The sequence below is a fragment of the Mobula hypostoma genome, chromosome 6, assembly GCF_963921235.1.
Source record: "Mobula hypostoma chromosome 6, sMobHyp1.1, whole genome shotgun sequence".
NCBI lineage: Eukaryota > Metazoa > Chordata > Chondrichthyes > Myliobatiformes > Myliobatidae > Mobula > Mobula hypostoma.
The window spans coordinates 109,785,060-109,809,131 of record NC_086102.1 but is presented as its reverse complement, the minus strand read 5'-3'; the positions used below and the strand labels follow the sequence as shown (position 1 = coordinate 109,809,131).

The 24,072-nt window shown below is 45.5% G+C and overlaps 1 protein-coding gene across 6 annotated transcripts; it reads right to left on the bottom strand.

Annotated features, from left to right (window-relative positions):
• Positions 1 to 68: 68 nt before the first annotated feature.
• pecr (peroxisomal trans-2-enoyl-CoA reductase) lies at positions 69 to 22,788 on the bottom strand. Of its 6 annotated transcripts, none has more exons than XM_063051438.1 (8): positions 22,659 to 22,788; positions 21,889 to 22,022; positions 20,412 to 20,607; positions 18,748 to 18,940; positions 14,903 to 14,999; positions 7,827 to 7,937; positions 2,709 to 2,820; positions 103 to 315 (listed from the first exon to the last, which is right to left on the bottom strand). In XM_063051438.1, the coding sequence occupies exons 3-8, from the start codon at positions 20,563 to 20,565 to the stop codon at positions 227 to 229; spliced, it is 756 nt and encodes a 251-aa protein (XP_062907508.1). In that variant the 5' UTR covers positions 20,566 to 20,607; positions 21,889 to 22,022; positions 22,659 to 22,788; the 3' UTR covers positions 103 to 226. The 6 variants fall into 6 exon arrangements, 5 of the variants coding, with proteins under 5 accessions (XP_062907504.1, XP_062907508.1, XP_062907503.1 ...); XM_063051433.1 differs by having other exon boundaries at positions 20,412 to 20,577; positions 22,659 to 22,782; XM_063051435.1 differs by having other exon boundaries at positions 18,748 to 18,829; positions 20,412 to 20,577; positions 22,659 to 22,782.
• Between the last annotated feature and the right edge of the window lie 1,284 nt (positions 22,789 to 24,072).

Below are 24,072 nucleotides of genomic sequence, written 5' to 3'. Positions count from 1 at the left end.
TAACTGGACTGTTCTTCCTGCCCTGTGACCATTTGGTAGGAATGTAGTCCACATTCAGAATCCAGGACAGGGTAAAGGGAACTTTATTAAAGAGTCATCAACTGACTGGGCATTCATTTATTGGAAATAATTATCTTGAATCCATTCTCCAACTCCCAATCAATGCAATTACTGCAAAGTGATCGCACTAAGAGTGTTGTCTGCCCTGTGGAAATTCCTTGCACTGCTACAGTTTTGAGGATGGTTTTCCAGAGAGGAAAGCAGCCATAAGTTCAGAATTCCTGCTTTCTGGAGCTGACGGCCAGCGGTCATGGTCTGAGGAGATGTAAACACAAAAATGAGAGCAGTTATAGAGTTGTACAGCAGGAAAACATCATTCAGCCCACCTCATCCATACTGATCAGTGGGCATCATCTGTGTTACTCCCACCTCCCAGCATTGGTATGTTCCATCCCTGGATGATTCCTTTACTTCTGTAGACATGTCATAGGGTCATACACACAGATACAGGCACTTCAGCTCAAGCCAATTTCCTGCAATCAGGCAATATCCCTCCATGTACCGATTCAAATGTTTTGTAACCACGTTCTCTGGTAACTCACTCCATATACACCCTCTGTATAAAAGTTACCTCTGAAATACGTATTAATTCTTACCCCTTTCAACATAAAACAATGCCCCCTAGTTTTGGACTGTCCTACCCTGGGGAAAAGATTATTACTGTCAACCTTATCTATGCCTCTCAAATTTTTAAACATTTCTGTAAGGTCACCCTGCCTGCCAATCTCTCCCTATGAACTCAGGCCCTCTAGCCTGGCAACACCCTCAAAATCTTCTCTGCACTCTTTCCAGTTTAACCATGTTGTTCCTGTACAGAGTCACAAAAACTTGTACAAGGTACTCCAAGTGTGACCTCACCAATGACTTAACATAGGGTCTGGGCCCAAAATGTGGACTGTATTCCTCTCCATAGATGCTGCCTGCCTTGCTGAGTTCCTCCAGCATTTTGTGGGTTGCTCAAGACTTCCAGCACCTGCAGGATCTTTTGAATTTATAATGTCCCAACTCTCATAATGTCCTGAAACACCATCAGCAACTCTGCTTCCATCGTTCTCTCCGGCACCATGCTCCAGGCACTCACTCCTCTCTGGGTAAAGGCGGCTCAGATCTGCTCTATAACTCATTACCCCTTTCCTTAAATCTTCCCTAAATTGTTAAATTGGTGAAGAACTTCCACACCCAGTCCAAAGCCTCCACATCCTTTAATGTGGTGACCAGAACTGCATACATTACTCCATTTGTGACTGAACCAACACTTCCTGCAGCTGTGACACGCCTTCCCCACTATTATAGAACATTGCAGTATAGCGCAAGTCCTTCAGTTCATGGTGTGCTGACCTTTTAACCTACTCCAAGATCAATCTAACCCTCCTCTCCTCCATTTTTCTATCATCCACCTGCCTATCTAAGAGTCCTTAAATGTCCCTAATATATCTGCTTCTACCACCAAGCCCTGGCAGCAGGTTCCACCACCCACACTCTCTGTGTAAAAAAAACTTGCCTCTGACATCACTCCTATATTTCTGTCAATCACATTATGCCTCATGTATTAACCAGTTGTGGCCTTGGAAAAAGTCTCTGCTGTCTGCTCGTTCTATGTCTATCATCTTGTACACTTCTATCACATCACCTCTCATCCTCCTGCACACCAAAGAGAAAAGACCTAGCTTGCTCAGCCAATCCTGATGAGACAATCTAGACAGCATCCTGGTAAATCTCTGCACCCTCTGAAACTTCCACATCCTTCCTAAAATGAGGTGACCAGAACCAAACACAAGGTTCCAAGTGTAGTTTAAGCACGGTTTTACATGGTTCTTGAACTCAATCCCCCCAACTATTGAAAGCCAACACCTCACATGCTGCCTTAAGGATGCTATCAACTTGCGTGGCAACTTTGGAGGGATCCATGGACATGGGCCCCAAGATCCCTCTGTTCCTCACTAGTTGTCAACACTACTAAGAGCTCTGCCATTAACTCTGTATCTACCTTCAAGTTTGACCTCCCAAAGTGAATCACTACATACTTTTTGGCCCAACTCTGCATCCTGTCAATGTCCCACTGTAACCTACAATAATCTTCACTGCCCCCACCACCAACCTTTGTGTTATCTGCAAACTTACTAAGCCACCCTTCCACTTTTTTCATGCGTTTTATTAAAAATCACAAAGAGCAGGCGCCCCAGAACAGATCCGTGTGGTCACCAAGCTCCAGTCAGAAAAGGCTCCGTCTACTACCACTCTCCGCCCTCTGTGGACAAGCCAATTCTGTACTCACACAGCCACGTCTTCTGACTTCGTGAATAAGCCAAACAAGGCAGATCTTGTTACCTCAGTAAAATCCATATACACCATGCCCACTGCTTGGCCTTCATTAACTTGTTTTGTCACATTTTCTCAAAGAATTCAATCAGGCTCATGAGGCACAACCTGCCCCTCACAAAGCCATGTTGACTATCTCAAATCAGACTATGACCTGTAAACAATACTTCATTAGTGATGTAACTGATGCAATCATGGCATCATAACTAATACAGTCATGATATGATTTTCCAATTTTTACACTGGAGAGTCCTCTGCTCTCCTGGTTGATGTACATGACTCAGGAGGGATGGGAGTCTCTGAAGAGGGAGAGAAAGCCGAATCCTTACTAGGAATCTCCCAGGGGCTCTGGTAGAGACTTTGTCCTGCATCAACCTTCACGGTCTCACCAGTGATGAAGGAGGCAGCCGGTGAAAGCAGGAAGCAAACAACAGGAGCGACCTGAAGTTGAGGAGAAGAGGCGGTCAGCTGAAGGGTAGAGGATCAACTTTATTCACCACAGAGGGTTACATGTATTCAGAATTTGCTGTAGTGTGCTGGTAAGAGCACAGTATGCAACAAAAAACAGCAATTACAAAGAATTACATAAAACATAAACTTAAGAGGCTAAAGTATGGATAAAGTGTACTAAATTCACAAATACCAGCATGTATTTACAATGAAGACAGCGTGATAAAAAGTGGTTGAAAGTGTTTACAGTGCAGTGCAGTGATGGTAATAGAGGGGGTGGGGTGGCTAACTAAAATGGTTAACTAGATTAACTGCCTGGAGAAAGAAACTTTTAAAATACCATGAAATTTTTGTTCCAACAGCCCAATAGCACTTTCTTTCAGGTTGTCACAGCTGGGGGGTTGGGGGTGGGGGTGGGGTAGCAGGGATGAGCTTCCATTACCTATTAAATGCTCCCAATAGTGTGTCTCAGATAGCCTCTGACCACCAAGTCCAGCTCACGGCCTTCACATGTGGCTAAGCCCAGTGGAACTGTTCCTACTGACAGGAGAAGGGGCAAAGGCAGATTAATGGTGTCTGAAAACTAGTCACTCCAGCAAACGGGGCTCATCAGCCGTGGCTGGCAGCTCATCTAGAAGGAAAACTCTTGATCTCAAAACTCCACTGCCCTGTGGCTCTGCCCACTCATGTGGAAGGCATCAGGAGTAAACCCCAAGGAAAAATCCAGAGCTGGAGTCACTAACACAATCCTAGGTTGAGTTCAATGCTGACTGGCAACTCCCTTGATACCACTGGTGCCAAACAGTATCAGTCTCTGCCATTCTTTTGGATTCATCAGCTGTGTGGAGAGGGGGAGCCTGTTGTATAGACAACACCTTGCTCTCCATATTGCACACTGGCTTGTGTATCGTCTGATGGCACTGCAACAATAACGTAGTCAGCGAGGCCACAACATCCATGGCCGACCCCGACCAACAGAGGGATTTGTAGCACATTCCGGAAGGGAGCTTTTGGAAAAGGCAGTTCGTAAGGTGGGTACTGAACCAGGCGTGGGTCGACGTGAAAACCATCTGACAACCTGAAGTCAGGACCCCTACACATCTGCACAGTGTGATGCTTTATTATTTATTTATTCACTGGGTAGTGCCAACAGTTTATTTTAAAATTCTTCATTAAAAATGTTTTGTGATATCTGCCAGTGATATTAAACCTGATACTGATTCTGATTCCAGGATCTGTCAGAACTGGGAAAGAGAGAAAGAATGATTCAAAAATTAGCTTTATTTGTTAAATAAAGATAGTTAAAAAGATTAAAACATAGAGAGAAATGTGTCATTTGCATCAATTACCAGCACTGTCCAGGAATTGAGCTGGGGGCAGCCTGTAAGTGTTGCTACACTTCCAGCATGACCACAACTTATGAAGCTGTACATCTTTGGGATGAGGGAGGAATGTGGAGTACCCGAAGGAAACCCATCCGGTCACGGGGAGAACGTCTCCTCACAGTGTTGGAATTGAATCTGGATTGCTGGCACAACCGCTACACTACGGTTAAGGAGATGAAAAGGAGGTATTAAGCAGATAATATTAGTTGTCTTTAAGAAGATCCACAAAACATTGTACAGGTTAGGGTTAGTAAATTGTGAGCATGTTACATTGGCACTGGAAGTGTGCTGACACTGGCGGGCAGCCACACACAGACTGCTTTGGTCATTGATGCAAACAACGCACATCACTATGTTTCAATGTAAGTGTAACAAATAAAGCTAACCTTTAATCTTTGCTTTTTTTCAAACATACTGCTCCACCAAAAGTTCATGGTCAAAAACTGACCTTCAAGATGTGAAAAGGTGGATGTTGGCGTTGAGGTTGAATCCCACCAGGACAGGCAGGATAGACTATGAGAGGGTGCAGAGGAGATTTACCAGGATGCTGTTTGGATTAGTGAGCATCTTTTATGGGGATAGATTGAGTGAGCTAGGGCTTTTACCTTTGGAGTGAAGGAGGATTAGAGGTCTGCAAGATGATTAAAGGGCACTGATTGAGTGGACAGCTATTGTCTTCTTTCCCAGGGCAGGAATGGCAAATACCAGGGAGCATAATTTTAAGGTGATTAGAGGGAAGTACAGGGGAGGTGTCACAGGTAGGTTTTTTAATACAGAGAGTGGTGGGTGCATGGAACTCACTGCCAGCAGTGGTGGTAGTGGTACATTAGGGACATTTAAGTTCAAATTAATTATCAAAGTACATTTGTCACCATATACAACCCTGAGATTCATTTTCTTGCAGGCATTCACAGTAAATTCAAGAAACATGATAGATTCAGTGAAAGACCATACCCAACAGGACGGATAAACAACCAATGTGCAAAAGATATCTGTGCAAATACAAAGGAAACAAAGAAATAATAGTAAGTAACCAAGCAATAAATATCGAGAACATGAGATGAAAAGTTCTTGAAAGTGAGTCCATAGTTTGTGCAAACTGTTCAGTGATGTGAAAAGTTATCCCCAATGGTTCAAGAGCCCAATGGCTGAGGGGTAATAACTGTTCCTGAGCCTGATGGTGTGGGTCCTGAGGCTCCTGTCCCTTCTTCCTGATGGCAGCAGTGAGAAGAGATCATGGCCTTGATGGTGGGTGCCCTTGATGATGGTTGCTGTTTTCCTGCTGTGCCTTCTTCATAATTGCACTTCCATGCTGGCCCCAGGACAGATCCTCTGAAATGTTAACACCAAGGAATTTAAAGTTGCTGACCCTCTCCACCTCTGATCCCCTATGAGGGCTGGCTCATGGACCTCTGATTTCCTCCTCCTGTGGTCAATAATCAGCTCCTTGGTTTTGCTGACACTGAGTGAGAGGCTGTTATTGTGGCAACACTCAGCCAGGTTTTTGTCACCGCCTTTGATTCGGCCAAACACAGTGATGTTGTCAGCAAACTTAAATATGGCACTGGAGCTGTACTTAGCCTCATAGTCATAAGTACTGTTGGCCAGAAACAATGACAGTCAATCAACAGGAATGGATGCAGCCGTTTTGTGAGACTGTCCTTCCAGTTGCCATTTTGTAAACTGTTTGATGAACTGATTTTTGCTCTGGGATAACTTAATCAGAGCAACTGAATGTGGACACAAGAAATTTCAGCTAATGACCTGCTAAACCTGAGACCATTCTCAAACAAGTAGCTATAAGAACCAATGAGGTGTCCCAGGTGGGTCAGGCAACCTTGAGCCAAAAAGATGAAAATGCATCATTTGAATTGATGAGGAACACTATAGGAGTTAGGAGCTTCAAATGCAAAGGGCTGACAACTCTCCAGAGAACAACCATTGTAGATGTAGATAACCTCAGAGACATTTAGAGAATGAGTGGGACCATGAGGAATGCTTAGCCAGCATAGACTCCTTTTCCCAGGCAATACCTATTTTCCACATTGACGGTTCATGGAAGGCCAGGGTATCCCAGTGCGTGTGCACACAAGTAGTTAATTTGTGAACCCAGATGCTTTGTAGGTGAGATAATAGAGGATACTTGTCAGAATTACAGATTCTCTCTGTACCTCTCCGATCATTATTACTAAGGGGTAAATCCTTATAACAGTACAAAGTGAGTAGAGCATGGGGCTAAGCACACAGTCTTGTGATACGCCTGTGCTGATGGAGATCGTGGAGATGTTGTTGCCAATCTGAATTGACTGGGTCTGCAAGTGACGAAACTGAGGATCCAATTGCACAAGAAGGTATTGAGAACAAGGTCTTGAAGCTTATTGATTAGTTTTGAAGGGATAATGGTATTGAATGCTGAGCAGTAGTCAGTGAAGACCATTTGGACCTGTTATTCTGGTAGGCAAATTGAAGCAGATTCAAGTCGCTTCTCAGGCAGGAGTTGAAATGTTTCATCACCAACCTCTCAAAGCACTTCATCACAGTGGATGTAGGTGCTACTGGACGATAGTTATTGAGGCAGGGTACCATGTTCTTCTGAGGCACCAATAAAATTGAGGCCTGCTTGAAGCAGGTGGGTAGCTCAGAATGCTGAAGCATTCCAATCAGTTGATCAGCACAGGTCTTTAGTACTCCGGCAGGTACACCGTCTAGGCCAGATGCTTTCCATCGGTTCACCCTCTTGAACGATGCTCTCAGACTGGCCTCAGAAACAGAAATCACAAGGTCATTGGGGGTTGTGGCAGTTTGTGCTTTCACACTTAGATGGTCAAAGCGAGCATAAACTGCATTGAACTCATCTGGGAGTGAAACCTTGTAACCAAAGTCACTTGGTTTCACTTTGAAGTAGGTGACGGCATTCAAAATATGCCTGAGCTGTTGAGTATCCTTCTCTGATTCAAGTTTGGTCTGGAATGGCCACTTCACATGTGTGATGGCTTTCTGGAGATCGTACCTGGACCTCTTGTATTTTACATGATCACCAGACCTGAAAGCCACTTATCTGGCCTTCAACAGATTGCGGATCTCATGGTTCATCCACAGCTTCTGGGTTAGGAAGACTCTGAATGATTTTGTGGGACATACTCATCTATGACTGTTTTTATAAAGTCTGTGACAACCGTGCACGTCATATCCTCTGGGGACTGGAACAGAGCTCAGTCCACCGACTGGAAACAATCCCATAGCAGGTTCTTTGCCTCCAGCTGTCCTTATCCCTGGAGCCTTGCTCTTCAGTCTCTGCCTACGTGCAGGTGGTAAGAGGGGGACTGTCAAATGATCAGATTCCCAAAATGCGGTCTAGGGATTAAATGGTAGGCATTCCATATGGTAGCGTTGCAGCGGTCAAGTGTGTTAAGACAGGTGACACGGGTGATATTTAAGACACTTAGATGATAGAGAAAAGGAGGGCCATGTAGAGCAGAAGGGTTAGATTGACCTTGGAGAAGGTTAAAAGCTCAGCATATCATCATGGGCCAACGGGCTGTATTGTGTTGTAATGTTCTGTGTTCAAATGGTCACTCTGGCAACAGTACAATCCAAATGGTGGGACCTCACCTCCTCTGGAACACCCAGTCTCTTGGCAGGAATTCTTGGGACATAACTTCTGAAGATTTGGGGTCCATGCTCCTTGTAGTTGGCCACAGCTGATTCTGAAAAAATCATTCCCTGTGTAGCACAAAAAATGTTAAATATTCAGATCCTGAATTTAATTTAATAATTTAAAGGTTGGAATGAGGTGGTGGTGGAGGGGAAACTGAACTAACTCAATCGGGGTGACAGTAGCGTTACACTACTAGAGTGCCAGTGACCATTTCAATTCCCACCACTGTCTGTAATGAGCTTGTACCATCTCCTCATGACCACCTGGGTTTCCACCGGATGCTACCAGAGATGGTGTGCAGGCATAGTGCATTCACCCAGGCTGAACACAACCCTTGAAAGCCTAACTCTCCTTTGTATAGACTTTCTGCTCAACCAAGGTTACCAAAAATACCAACACGATGCAAACGAAGAACTCCAGGGCAATACTTACGATCGTACACTTATTTTACGAATTGTCACATATTGTTGGCCTTCACTCATAGATTTAATTGATTGTTAACACCTGAAATATAGATTATGATTTGTACTTAAGTGATGGGATTGAGAAGTACACAAAGTTTCCAATAGTTCAATATTTTCTTCAGATACATAAAATGTAAAAGAGATGCGAGAGTGGATATTGGACTGCAGGAAAATGATGCTGGAGAGGTAGCAATGGGAAAGAAGGAAATGGTGGATGAACTGAATAAGTATTTTGCATCAGGCTTCATTGTGGAAGACATGAGCAGTAAGATGGAAGTCCAAAAGTGTCAGGGGCAGAAGTGTGTGAAGTGTGAAGTTGTCATTGCTAGGGAGAAGATTATTGGGAAACTGAAAGGTCTGAATGCGATCTGGACCAGATGGGATACACCTTGGGGTTCAGAGAATGGTAGCTGAAGAGATTGTGGAAGTATTAGTAATGATCTTTCATGAGTCACTGAATTCTGGAAAGGCTCTGGAGGACTTGAAAATTGCAAATGTCACTCCACTCTTTGAGAAAGGAAATTATAGGCCAGTTAGCCTGACCTCAGTGGACGGGAACATGCTGGAGTCGAACTTTAAGGATCTGATTTTGGGGTAGAGGCACATGATAAAATAGGCCATAGTCAGCATGGTTTCCTCTTGCCTGACAAATCTATTGGAATTATTTGGAGAAATGACAAGCAGAATAGACAAAGAAGAATTGGTGGGTGTTGTGTACTTGGATTTTCAGAAGGCCTTTGACAAGGTGCCACACATGAGGCTGTTTAAGAAGTTAAGAGCCCATGGTATTACAGGAAAGATACTAGCATGGCTAAAGCATGGTATTACAGGAAAGATACTAGCATGGCTGATTGGCAGGAGGCAAAGAGTGGGAAGAAAGGGAGCCTGTTCTGGTTGCTGCTGGTGACTAGTGGTGTTCCACAGGGGTCTGTGTAGGGAGCGCTTTTTATGTTATATGTCAATGACTTGGAATGGTGAATTGATGGCTTTGTTGTAAACTTTGGAGATGATACAGAGATAGGTGGAGGGGCAGGTAGCTTTAAAGAAGTAGAAAGGCTACAGAAGGACAAGAGATATTAGGAGAATGAGCTAAAGAAGTGGCAGATGAAATACAAGTGTCAGGAAGTAGATGGTCATGCACTTTGGGAGAAAAAAATAAAAGGGTAAAAATCTGAGGTGTAAAGGGACTTGAGAATTTTTTGTGCAGGATTCCTTAAAGGCGAATTTGCAGGTTGAGTTGATGGTGAACTGTGATATTAACATTCATTTCAAGAGGACCAGAATATAAGAGTAAGGATGTAACATTGACACTTTATAAAGCACTGGTGAGGCCTCACTTGGACATTGGAGAGGGTTCAAAGGAGGTTTACGAAATTCTTGTCATATGAAGAGCGTTTAATGACTCCTGGCCTGTATTCACTGGAAATCAGAGGAATCAGGGGTGACCTAATTGAAACGTATCGAATGTTGAAAGGCCTTGTGAAAGTGAATGTGGAGATGATGTTTCCTATGCTGGGAGAGCCTAAGGCCAGAGGACACAGCCTCAGAATAGAGGGGCATCTTTTTAGAACAGAGGTGCGGAGGAATTTCTTTAGCCAGAGAAAGGTGAATTTGTGGAATTCATTGTCACAGGTGGCTGTGGAGGCCAAGTCTTCATGAATATTTAAGGCATAGGTTGATAGGTTCTTGATTAGTCAGGGCAGGAAGGGATTTGGGGAGAACGCAGAGATTGGGGCTGAGAGGGAAAATGGTGGATCAGCCATGATGAAATGGAAAAAATAGCCTAATTCTGCTCCTATATCCTATGGTTTTGTTATGTACACAAATGGCATTTCTTTGTTTGAACTTCAGAGCAGTGTGGTGATAGGGACTGAGCTGTTCTCCTTGTGCCCAAGTAAAGTGTGATTGAGACATGAGTGCAAGTTGTCAGAGTCCAATTAACCAGCAATGACAACAGTTGTTCAAATAATCGTGAATTATTAAAACAAGCTCCTCAAAGGAAGTAGACATTGAAAATATAAGATGGGATGAAGAAACACAAAACACTCATTTGGTCAGTCACCGAGTACAAACTATTGAGGGTGACCTGCCAACAGAGAGCTGCCAGTGAATCTAAAGTTCAAAATTCAAGGTACGTTTCCGTCACTATGTACTACTCTGAGATTCACTTTCTTGCAGGCATTCACAGTAGAACAAAGAAATACAATAGAATCAATGAAAAATTACATATAATCAAAGATTGACAAACAACCAATGAGCAAAGGATGAACTGCATATATAAGAAAACAGATAATAATAATCATAAATAATTAATACTCAGAACATGAGTTGTTGAGTCCTTAAGTTGTGGAATCAGTGCAGTGATGAGGAGAGTGAAGTTATCCATGCTGGTTCAGAAGCCTGGTGGCTGTAGAGCAATAACTGTTGTTGAGCCTGGTGGTGTGGGACCCAAGGTCCCTGTATTTCCTGCCCAGTGGCAGTAGCTAGAAGTGATCATGCTGGGGGTCCTTGATGATGGATGCTGCTTTCTTGTGGTTGTGCTCCTTGGAGACGTGCTCAGTAGTGGCGAGGGCTTTGCCTGTGATGCGCTGGGATGTGTCCACCACTTCTTGCTGGCTTTTCCATTCTTGGCCATCGGTATCTACCTGATCACCTGCATCCATCTGAGGAGATCAGACTTGCAGCTTGTCTCTGACCTACGCACTGCAGGTTGGGGATGATCCAGCTCATCAGTTGAATTTCTGCAGGGATGGAAAAGCCACCACCGACAACCTCAGAGCACAGTAGCATAGCAGTTTGTGTAACGATTGACAGCCCCAACAACACAAGTTCAATTCCTCCACTGACTGCATGCTCCTTGTGGCGTATCTGGTAGGGCTCTGAAAACCTGTGCCAATCAACTAGTGGCTGTGTTCAGAGACATTTTCAATCTCTCACTGCTGAAATCAGAAGTTCCCACCTGCTTCAAAAAGGCAGCAACCATACCAGTGCCCAAGAAGAGCAGGGTGAACCGCCTTAATGACAATCGTCCAACAGCATTCACTACTACGGTACTCTGAGAGGTTGGTTATGGCTAAAATCAGCTGTCTAAGCAAGGACCTGGAACCACTGCAATTTGCCTTTTGCCACAGGAGGTCTCTGCATGTAGCCTTGAATCACCTGGACAATGGTAATACCTAAATCGGGCTGCTTTTTACTGATTACAGCTCAGCGTTCAATACAATCATTTCCTACAGTTTTGATCAAAAAGCTCCAAAACCTGGGCCTCTGTACTTTCCTCTGCAACTGGATCCTCACCTTCCTCATTGGAAGACCAGTCTGTGCAGATTGGAAATAACATCTCCACCTCACTGATAATCAGCACTGGTGCACCTCAAGGATGTGTGCTTAGCCCACTGCTCTACTCGCTCTACTCCCATGATTGTGTGGCTAGGAACAGCTCAAATGCCATCTATAAATTTGCTGATGAACACATCTATTGTTGGCAGAATTCCAAGTGTTGACAGAAGGGCGTACAGGAACAAGACAGATCAGCTGGTAGAGTGGTGTCGCAGCAACATCAGTAAGACCAAAGAATTGACTGTGGACTTCAGAAAGGATAAGACAAAGGAACACATTTCAGTCCTCAACAAGAGATCAGAAGTGGAAAGGGTGAGCAGTTTCAAGTTCCTGGGCCCAACAGATCAATGCAGTTACAAAGAAGGCCTGACAGTGGCTATATTTCATGAGGAGTTTGAGGAGATTTGCCATGTCACCAAAGAGACTCACAAATTTCTATCAATGTACTGTGGAGATCACTCTAACTGGCTGTATCACCGTCTGGTATGGGTGAGGGTGAAACTGCACAGAATTGAAATAAGTTGCAGAAATGTGTAAGCTCAGTCAGCTCCGTCATGGGCACTAGCCTCCCCAATATCCAGGACATCTTCAAGGAGCGATGCCTCAGAAAGATGGCATCCATCATTAAGGACCCCCATCACCCAGGATTTCTCATTGCTATCATCAGGGAGGAGATACAGGAGCCCAAAGACACAGAGTCAACGATTCAGGAACAGCTTCTTCCCCTCTGCCATCAGATTTCTGAATGGACATTGAGCCCATGAACACTACCTCACTACCTTTTTTCTCCCTTTTTGCATAACTTATTTAACTTTTATATATTCTTCTTACAGTAGTTCACAGTTTTTATTATAATGTACTGCAGCTGCATAACAAATTTTATGACCTATGCCAGTAATAATAAACCTGATTCTGATTGTGTGGGTTTCCTCCGGCTGTTCTGTTTTCCTGTCACATTTCAAAGACATACAGATTCGGGCCAGTAACATGCTGTGTTGGTGCCGGAAGCACGGCATCACTTGCGGTCTGCTCCCAGCACATCCTCGAACTGTGTTGGTCACTGACGCAAATGACACATTTCACTATATGTTTCAATGCACGTGTAAAATAAAGATAAACTTATCTTAATGACAGCTTCTACCCTGCTGTTATAAAAGGAAGGGTGAGACTAGAACTGCAGGTCATAGGTTTAGGGTGAAAGGTGAAATATTTAAGGGAAACGTGAGCATGGTGAAAGTGTGAAACAAGCTGCCAGCGGAAGTCGTGGATGCAGGATTGATTTCAACACTTAAGAGAAGTTTGGATAAGTACGAGGATGGGAAGGAGATGGAGGGCTGCCTTGATGGGACCAGGCAGAATAATGGTTCGGCACAGACTAGACGCCTGCTGTAGTGCTCTGTGTCTCCACTGAATGGCCCCTGTTATGCTCTGTAACTCCAAAACATAAAACTAATCCAAAAAAAACACAATGCCAGGAATTGCATTATATACGCTCTGTCCGCCAGAGAAAGCAGGATCTCCCAGTGGCCACACATTTTAATTCCACATCCCATTCCCATTTTGACATGTCTATCCACGGCCTCCTCTACTGTAAAGATGAAGCCACACTCAGGTTGGAAGAACAACACCTTATATTCCGTCTGGGTAGCCTCCAACCTGATGGCATGAACATCGACTTCTCTAACTTCCACTAAGGCCCCACCTCCCCCTCGTACCCCATCTGTTACTCATTTTTATGCACACATTCTTTCTCTCACTCTCCTTTTTCTCCCTCTGTCCCTCTGAATATACCTCTTGCCCATCCTCTGGGTCACCCCCCCCGTCTTTCTTCCCAGACCTCCTGTCCCATGATCCTCTCGTATCCCCTTTTGCCTATCACCTGTCCAGCTCTCGGCTCTATCCCTCCCCCTCCTGTCTTCTCCTATCATTTTGCATCTCCCCCTCCCCCTCCAGCTTTCAAATCCCTTACTCACTCTTCCTTCAGTTAGTCCTGACGAAGGGTCTCGGCCTGAAACGTCGACTGCGCCTCTTCCTATAGATGCTGCTTGGCCTGCTGCGTTCACCAGCAACTTTGATGTATGTTGCTTGAATTTCCAGCATCTGCAGAATTCCTGTTGTTTGCGTTACAATACCAGGAATAATGCGTATACTCTAGTTTAGTCATTGTTACTTTTACCAAAGCACTCACACACAATGTGGTGATGTAATGACGTATGCCATTCATGTACTTTTACATATAACCCATAATGAATTATGTACACAACAAAGAATGCTGAATCAAACAATATATTTACAATATTATTCAAGTATTTATAGGCATCCGTTAGACTCGTGAGACCATGGATTTGCGCCTTGGAAGGTTTCCAGAGCGCAGACCTGGGCAAGGTTGTATGGAAGACCGGCAGTTGCCCACGCTGCAAGTCTCCCCTCTCCACGACACTGGTGTTGTAAAAGCTGTCTCGTCAATTTGAAAGCTGTTATAGGTGTCCAAAGCATCTTCACCAATTACGTGCAGAAAACTAGAAACTTTCAATCTTTCATCAGCCCCTCCTGCTCTGCTGGCAGCCAAATATACACTGAGTCACTGTTTGAAGTATTTCCAGTTATCCATTAGATTGCCGGTAAGCTGCAAAGGTGCCGAAGCACTTAGCTTATTCATGCCGGGAACTCTTGGCCTCTCTCCTGAATTTCTTGGTGAATCTGATGAACTTCAGGACAGAACGTGCTCTCTCGCCTCATTTGATTGCAGATTGCAAGGATGTACGGTTTTGTAGGTTAATTGGCCACATGGATATAATTGGGCGGCGTGGGCTTGTCGCGCTGGAAGGACCTGTTACTGTACTGATATTGACTGTCTGTTCAAGATTCCAGATTGTTTAATGTCATTTCTAGCACACAAGTGTAAAGGAGAACGAAATAATTATTACTCTGGATCCGATAAAGCACAAATGCAAACACAGTTAGAAAAAGAATACAATAAGTAAAAAAAAAATCCATATAAATATGTAACTAGATTGATTCTATGTCCATAAAGTGATGCGAGGTACAGGAGTGTCTGGACATTAGGTGGCTCTGAGGTACTGATCAGCTTTACTGCTTGGGGGAAGTAACTGTTTTTGAGTCTGGTGGACCTGGCATGGATGCTACGTGGATGGGAGTGAGACAAACAGTCCACGAGCAAGGCAGGGTGGGATTATCGCTCGGTAAATAAATAAATAAACACTCACAGGAGCCACTGAGTTCACCCGTACCCCACTGTCGGCCCACTCGATGGCCAGACTCTTGGTGAGGTTGTCCACAGCTGCTCTCGCTGCTCCCGTGTGTCTTGGGAAGAAAAAACAATAGTTAATATCAGCATCATGAAGGTCGATCAACACCAGCACAGACCAGCACGAGGGATGGTCAACACCAGCACAGACCTGCACGAGGGACGATCAACACCAGCACGGCCCAGCTTGAGGGGCGATCAACACCAGCACAGACCAGCACGAGGGATGGTCAACACCAGCACAGACCTGCACGAGGGACGATCAACACCAGCACAGACCAGCACGAGGAATGATCAACACCAGCACAGACCAGCTCGAGGGACGATCAACGCCAGCACAGACCAGCTCGAGGGACGATCAACACCAGCACGGCCCGGCTCGAGGGACGATCAACACCAGCACAGACCAGCACAAGGGACGATCAACACCAGCACAGACCAGCACAAGGGATGGTCAACACCAGCACAGACCAGCTCAAGGGATGATCAACACCAGCACAGACCAGCATGAGGGATGATCAACACCAGCACAGACCAGCACAAGTGGCGATCAACACCAGCACAGACCAGCACGAGGGACGATCAACACCAGTACAGAGCAGCACGAGGGACAATCAACACCCGCACAGCCCAGCACGAGGGATGATCAATACCAGCATGAGGGACGATCAACAGCAGCACGAGGGACAATCAACACCAGTACAGACCAGCACGAGGGACAATCAACATCAGCACAGACCAGTACGAGGGATGATCAACACCAGCACAGACCAGCACGAGGGACGATCAACACCAGCACAGACCAGCACGAGGGACAATCAACACCAGCACAGACCAGCACGAGGGACAATCAACACCAGTACAGACCAGCACGAGGGACGATCAACACCAGCACAGACCCGCACGAGGGACGATCAACACCAGTACAGAGCAGCACGAGGGACAATCAACACCAGCACAGACCAGCATGAGGGATGATCAACACCAGCATGAGGGACGATCAACACCAGCACGAGGGACGATCAACACCAGTACAGAGCAGCACGAGGGACAATCAACACCCGCACAGCCCAGCACGAGGGATGATCAATACCAGCATGAGGGACAATCAACACCAGCACGAGGGACAATCAACACCAGTACAGACCAGCACGAGGGACAATCAACATCAGCACAGACCAGTACGAGGGATGATCAACACCAGCACAGACCAGCACGAGGGACAATCAACACCAGTACAGACCAGCACGAGGGACGATCAACATCAGCACAGACCAGCACAAGGGACGATCAACATCAGCACAGACCAGCACGAAGGACGATCAACACCAGCACAGACCAGCTCAAGGGATGATCAACACCAGCACAGACCAGCACGAAGGACGATCAACATCAGCACAGACCAGCACGAAGAACGATCAACACCAGCACAGACCAGCTCGAGGGACGATCAACACCAGCACAGACCAGCATGAGGGATGACCAACACCAGCACAGACCAGCACGAGGGATGATCAACACCAGCACAGACCAGCACGAGGTATGATCAACACCAGCACAGACCAGCACAAGGGATGGTCAACACCAGCACAGACCAGCACAAGTGATGATCAACACCAGCACAGCCTAGCATGAGGGACGATCAACACCAGCACAGACCAGCACGAGGGACGATCAACACCAGCACAGCCCAGCACGAGGGACGATCAACACCAGCACAGACCAGCTCGAGGGACGATCAACACCAGCACAGCCCAGCACAAGGGATGGTCAACACCAGCACAAGTGATGATCAACACCAGCACAGCCCAGCATGAGGGACCATCAACACCAGCACAGACCAGCACGAGGGACGATCAACACCAGCACAGACCAGCTCAAGGGACGATCAACACCAGCACAGACCAGCACGAGGGACGGTCAACACCAGCACAGACCAGCACGAGTGGCGATCAACACCAGCACAGACCAGCACGAGGGATGATCAACACCAGCACAGACCAGCACAAGTGGCAATCAACACCAGCACAGACCAGCACGAGGGATGGTCGCTGTGAGCATTGGTTTCTCGGCTGTCCATGACTCACACCCTGGTCCTGATTCCACAGATGCATAGCTTCATAAATTGCATCCAGTTCAATATGCTTGTTAATAGAGGCTTCTGTTGAGAGACAATGAACAATGATGAAATAATGGTCACATTTGGTGTCACTGAATTCTTCAGGTCAATCGATCATAAACTGGCAAAAGAAATGATAAGTGACTTGCTGAACTTGTGCTTAACAATATGCTTCAGATATAATGGACAACTCTTACGAACAGCTGAAAGGAACACTAATGGGATCTCCTATATCTGGGCTCATCACAGAAGCTGTTCTGCAAAATCTGGAGAGGACAGTATTACCAATTATCAGACCTCACCTATGGGTGCACTCTGTCAATGACACATTGGTCATATTCAATTGAAATCAAGCAAAAGAGGTGCAAAACCCAATCAACAATGCATTCAACGGTATTAACTTCACCATGGCAGTCGGAGCAAACAGCCAACTCCCATTTCTAGACATGCTGATCAGGAGGCATGCAGACAGAAGTTTCGAAACATCATTTTAGAGGAAGAAATGAATATGGACTAAATTGTCAATTGTCACAGCAATTGTCCCAATGGCCACAAACAAAATTGCATCCAAGTGCTTTTCAACCGAGTGGAGCTCAAGAAGAAAGAAGAAAATCATCATTTCAAAGTACTCACATGCAATGGCTACCCAAAAAACTTCATCAGAAGGGGTCTCATCCAGAGAAACAAACTTTAACTCCAATTGAATAGACAAGAGAGAGATTAACCCTACCCATGTATCAGGAATATTTCCAAAATGACGACAAGACTCCAACCACACAGAATAATGGTGGCACACAAGCCCAGCACAACCATCAGAACGCTCATCTCGAGATCCAAAGATCCAACAGCCCATGTGGTGAGAACAAACGTAATATACCAAATCCAATGCGGAGACAGCCCCAAACACAGGGAGAAAACTACCCACAAGACTACATGAACATCAGCTAGCCGTAAAAAGACACGACCCTCTGTAGTTCATCTCAGTACATGTAGACCAAGAAGAACACAAGTTCATCTGGGAAACTACAAAAGTCTTGGCAGAAATAAAAAACAAGAAATCAAGAGAATTCATAGAAGACTGACTCTCAGTGTAAGACTCTATTAACAAGCGTATTGAACTGGATGGAATTTACGAATTTATGCACCTGCTGGATCGGGGCTGAGGGGCGAGTCTTGGACACTCGAGGAGCCAATGCTCACAACAACCGATAACCAGTGATGTGGGCCAGCAGAGTGGCTGGGACTGAACAGAGACGAGTGGCCAGTGTGACAACTAACCAAAGAGAACAACGAGTCGGACCAATATAAACACGAGCATTCAGCAGAAACAACATTCAACTGGGCACTGATGATGTCACCTCTACAGGTGATGAAACGTCTGCAACCCTAGCCCAGGCTTGGTGCACAACCCCACAGACAAGCAGCCAAATCGAGCTACCAATCTTCTCTTATCAGGGTCTTGCCATTACTTGTGTCCTTCCCCTTTACATTAGCTACCCCAGGTGCAATATTTCACATTTGGCCAGATTAAACCCATGTCTGGAAGGAGGTAGAGTGAACCTACAGGTCGGAGACAGAGTTCCAAGTACACGGGGCACTGGGAGACATTGGTCCACATGCACAAGGAGCCGGGGTGTAATCATCTCTCCCTGAACCACAGGCCTTGGGAAGAAATGGACACTCACGATACTCCCGGGAATCCTTTCCACATGTCTGCCACAATGTTGACGATGGCCCCGCCATTCTCCTTCATCCAGGAGCAATATGCTGAAAGAGGAAAGGTGAGGGAGGGAGTGAGCATGGTGGGGGGATGAGGAAAGGAAGGAGGGGGAAGCTGTTCCTGATCCAAAATTCCGACTTTAGTAGCTTGAGCTCTACCTGAGATAACACAGAGTTATGGACACAGCTCAGCACATCACATAAACCAGCCTCCCTCCATGGAGTCTGTCTGCACTTTTCACTGCCTCAGTAAAGCAGCCAACATAATCTAAAACCCCACCTGCTCTGGACATTCTCACTTGTCTTGTCCCATTGGGCAGAATTTTTTTTCACTGTAAAAAGACTTTATTTTCAGTGAGTAATGCACAAAATCAGATTCCAATCTAACAAATGACTTTTTTCTTACTGACGTATTGTTTCCTGTCCTTCTTCACTCTCCTCACTCCTCTTGTTTTATCTTGGACTAGAAGCTCGCTCTGTCTTTTGATTTCCTCTCTTGTGAGAACACCATCGTTGCCGGTTATTATGTAGTCAAAGTCATCTTGCGTATCATAACAGATGATACAAAAGCACATACCACCAGGCTTAAGGACAGCTTCCACCTCACTGTTATAAGACCACTGAATGATTCCCCAGTATGATGGGATGGACTCTGACCTCACAATCTACCTCATTATGACCTTGCACATTATCTGTCTGTACTGCATTGTTTCTGTAGCTCTTACGCTTTATTCTGCATTCTGTTACATCTCACACAAAGTGCTAGAGGAACTCAGCAGGTCAGGCAGCATCAGCGGAGATAAGGAATAAATAGTTTCCATCAGAGCTGCACTGAACATCAGTGAGACCAAACAACCAATTGTAGACTTCAGAAAGGGCAAGATGAGGAAACACATACCAATCCTCACCGAGGGATCAGAAGTGGAAAGGGTGAGCAATTTTAAGTTCCAGGGTGTCAACCTCTCTGAGGGTCTATGCTGGGCTCAACATATCGATGCAGTTACAAAGAAGACCTGACAGCGGCTATATTTCATTCAGAGTCTCAGGGGGCTCGACATGTCAGCAAAGACACTTGCAAATTTCTACAGATGTACAGTCGAGAACATTCTAACTGGCCACATCTCCATCTGGTATGTGGGGAAGCACTGCACAGGATTGAAATAAGCTGCAGAAAGTTGTAAACTCAGTCAGACCCATCATGGGCGTGAGCCTTCCCAGCATCCAAGATACCTTCAAGGAGCAATGCCTCATAAAGGTGGCATCCATTATTAATGATCCCACCATCCAGACATGCCCTCTTCTCGTCACTACCATCAGAGAGGAGATACAAGAGCCTGAAGACCCACACTCAGCGTTTTAGGAACAGCTTCTCCCCCTCTGCCATCAGATTTCTGATTGGTCCATGAACACTACCTCACCATTTTGTTCCCTTTTTACACTGTTTTTAAAATATGTTTTATTGTAACATATTAATTTTTTATGCATCACATTGTACTGCTGCCACAAAACAAGTTTCACATCACACGTCAGTGATAATAAATGTGATTCTAATTCTCCCCTCCTCCCCACCACTGAACTGACCACCCCCCACTCCCCCTCCGTACCCCTGTCCTCTTCCTGTTGCCTGTACCTTCTCGGCAGCAGAGGAACGTTCCCGTCAAGTTGGTGTCGATCACAGCGTTCCAGCCTTTGGTGGAGATGTGTTCAGCTGGACTGATGAACTGACCCCCTCCATTATTGACCAGGTAATCAATCTGACCATGGAACTCCAAGACCTTCTGCATCAAGTTCCTCACCTACCAAGAACAGGACACCAGGACAAGTGACTGCGGGCAGAGAATAGCTCAGTTAGATAGCCACTGAGTATATTTACATGTTACCAAAAACTCTGAAATTCTACAGATGCACAGTGGAGAGTATCCTAACTTGTTGCATCACGACCTGGTATGGAAACACCAATGCCCAGGAACAGAAAAGGCTACAGTAAGTGGAGGACACAGCCCAATCCATCATAGCCAGAACCCTCGCCACCACGAAGCACAATTACATGGAATGTTGCCACAAGAACGCAGCATCCATCATCAAAAACATCGACCATCCAGTCCATGCTCTCTTCTCACTGCTACCATTGGGCAGGAGGTACAGGAGTCTCAGATCACACATCACCGGGTTCAAGAACAAGTATTACCCTATAACTATCAATCTCCTGTATGGAGAGCTTTACTCACAACTCTGAACTGATTCTACAACCGAGGACTCACAAGGACTCTACGACTGGTGTTCTCAGTATTATTGTTTCTTTTTATTTACACAACTTGTCTAATTTCCCAGGCTACAGCCTGGATTAGAGAGCATGTCTTATGAGGAAAGGTTGAGCAAGCTAGGAGTCTTCACTTTGGCTCAAAGGAGGATGACAGGTGACTTAATAGAGGTGAAAATAATAAGAAGCGTAGATAGAGTGGACAGTCAGAGACTTTTTCCCAGGGCGGAAATGTATATGGGAAGGCATAATTTTAATGTAACTGAAGGAAAATATAGGGGATATGTCAGAGATAAGTTCTTTACACAGAGAAGATGCTAGGTACATGCCAGGGGTGGTGGTAGAGACAGATACATTACAAGCATTTAAGAAACTCTCAGATGGCACACGTATGATAGAAAAATGGAGGGCTGTGTAAAACAGAGGGATGAGATTATTCTTAGATTAGCTTAAAAGGTTGGTACAACATCGTTGGCCAAAGGACCTGTACTGTGCTGTGCTGTAATGTTTGAAGTTTTATTTTGTCTTATTCTGCACCCTGGTTGCTTGTCAGTCTTTTTATGTATCATTTTTCCATCAATTCCATTCTATTTCTTTCTTTTCCTATAAATGTCGACAAGGAAATGAATCTCAGTGGTGACATATACAGACTTTGATAATAAATTTACTTTGACTCAGCCATGTTTATGTCATGGCCAAAACAGCTCGCCAGTGCATCTATGTATATGTCAATGAACTGAATATCCGCATTGAACATGATGCCAGTCCAGCTAATCCTGGTCCATATCCCTCCATTCCCTGCCTATCGATCATTACCATCAGAACTGGAAACAATTGCAGTCCTTACGTCATCCTCCTTACGAATGTTACACTGAATCGGCGTCACTTTTGCAGGATTGGAGTCCACCAGTGCCGCTGAAAGTTGTTCTGCAGCTTCACGCAGTCGCTCGATTTTACGGGACGCAATCACGACATTACATTCTGGTCAATTTAAAAGGCAACAATTTACACCAGGACAGCCCAACAGGCAACATCACACTGGGCAACAGTTAAACTGAAGGAGGGGTGGTACTGAGGGAGGGGTAGTACTTCCCCTCAAGAGGGTATCTATCATTAAGCACCCTCACCATCCATGCCCTTTTCTCATTAGTATTATCAGGGAGATGGCAAAGGAGTCTGAAGACACACCCGGTACGTTTTAGAAACAGCTTCTTCTGTTATCAGATTTCTGAATGGTCCATAAGCACATCAACACTACATTACTGTTCCTCTTCTGCTCTACAGTAAAATGTTACGCTAGTGATAGTAAAGCTGATTCTGAGTGCCACACTGTGGGAGGGGCGGACCTAAGGGAGTGCCTCACCGCGAAGGGGGCAATAGTGAGGGAGCGCTGCACCGTGGGAAGGAGCTGAGGCCATGCCGCACCAAGAGGGGCGGTACTTAGGGAGTGTCACACACCATGGTAAGGGGCGGATATGAAGGACATCGCAACGTGGGAAAGGCGGTCATTAATTTCAGAGGTTAATAGCCACAGTTCAGGTGCTCCGACTCCAAGCCTCCCTCAGACTACCGCCTCCGGATTTGGGCCCTGGCTTCCCCAGGCTCTAGGGTCCGCACCTAGCGCCAACAGTTCGGCAGCCACGGCGGCGCCAATGCCGCTCCCTCCGCCGGTCACAACCGCCACCCGGTCCCGGAACAAGGCCGCACGGAACGGGCTTCGGGCTGCCATCTTGTACATCACGTGACGCTGTCATCTGACCGAGTCACGTGCTACCCAGACTTGGGCCATTACCTCCGATAGCGTTACGTGTTGTTGGGGATCTATTTCCTTTTTCTCGTTACAGGTCACTTTATAATTACGGATTCCCTCCGATGAGGTTCCAGGTCACCCTATAATTAGGAATTTATTCAAACATACATGATCATTCGTGAATACAGCTAAACGAAACAGCGTATCTCCGCGGTCAGGGCTTAAAAACACCAAAAGTCACAGAATCAAAAGCTTATGATCCCACTCCTGTTTATTGTCACAGTTCACTCTATAGTTAGATTCCCTCCGATAAAGTCACAGGTCATTTTGGTTCCCTCTGGATAGGTTGACTAAGATGTGGCAAACTATAGATGGAGACACGATACTGCAGTTGATGGAAACCAGCGCAAATTGCTGGAGGTACTCAGAGGGTCAGGTAGCATCTGTGAAGGCACATGGACACAATGTTTCAATTTGAGACCTTTCATCTGGACTGAAAGCTAGAGGGGAGATGGTCAGTATAAAGAGGTGAGGGGAAACGGTGAGGCAAGAGCTGGATCTGATAGATGGATCCAGGTGAGATGGATCCAGGTGAGGAGGAGTGATACGTGGAAATGTAGAGGTTGGAAACAGTGACAGGGTCTCGGAGGTGATAGTAGAGGCAACGAACGTTTGCAGGTGATGTAATCTGATAATAGGAAGTTGACTGGATTGATTTCTGTAAGAGGAGACTGAATTTTGAACATTGAGAATGCCTCATATTGATACAATTCTGGGGGGGGGGGTAATAGGGCAGATGCTGAAATGGCAGTGCAACACACAAAAATTGTTCCAGTCAAGATGGTACCTGCATACAATGCTCCTTTGGTCAACATCTTCTGGATAGATCATTTCTTTTATGTCATTTATATTTGTTTCTTGTATTGAATGGGATTCTGGAGCCTTTGGTGCCTGTGGTTTGCTGTTTAGAGATCGTTTGGGTGTTCCCCCACTCTGAACAGGAGGAGGGATTTGGGGGTTGATTATCATGCTGCCTTTCATTTCTTTCTTGGTTTCATGGTTACCCAGTGAATTGAAGAATTTCAGAGTTGTGTACATTGATAATAAATGAACCTTTGAAATTCCGGAGGAATTCAACAGGTCAGGCAGCATTTATGGAAGGGAATAAAACGGTCAATATTTCTGGCTGATACCCTTCATCAGGACTGGAAAGTAAGAGGGAAAAAGGTAGAATAAAAAGGTTGGGGAGGGGAAGGAGCACAAGGTAGAAGGTGACAGGTA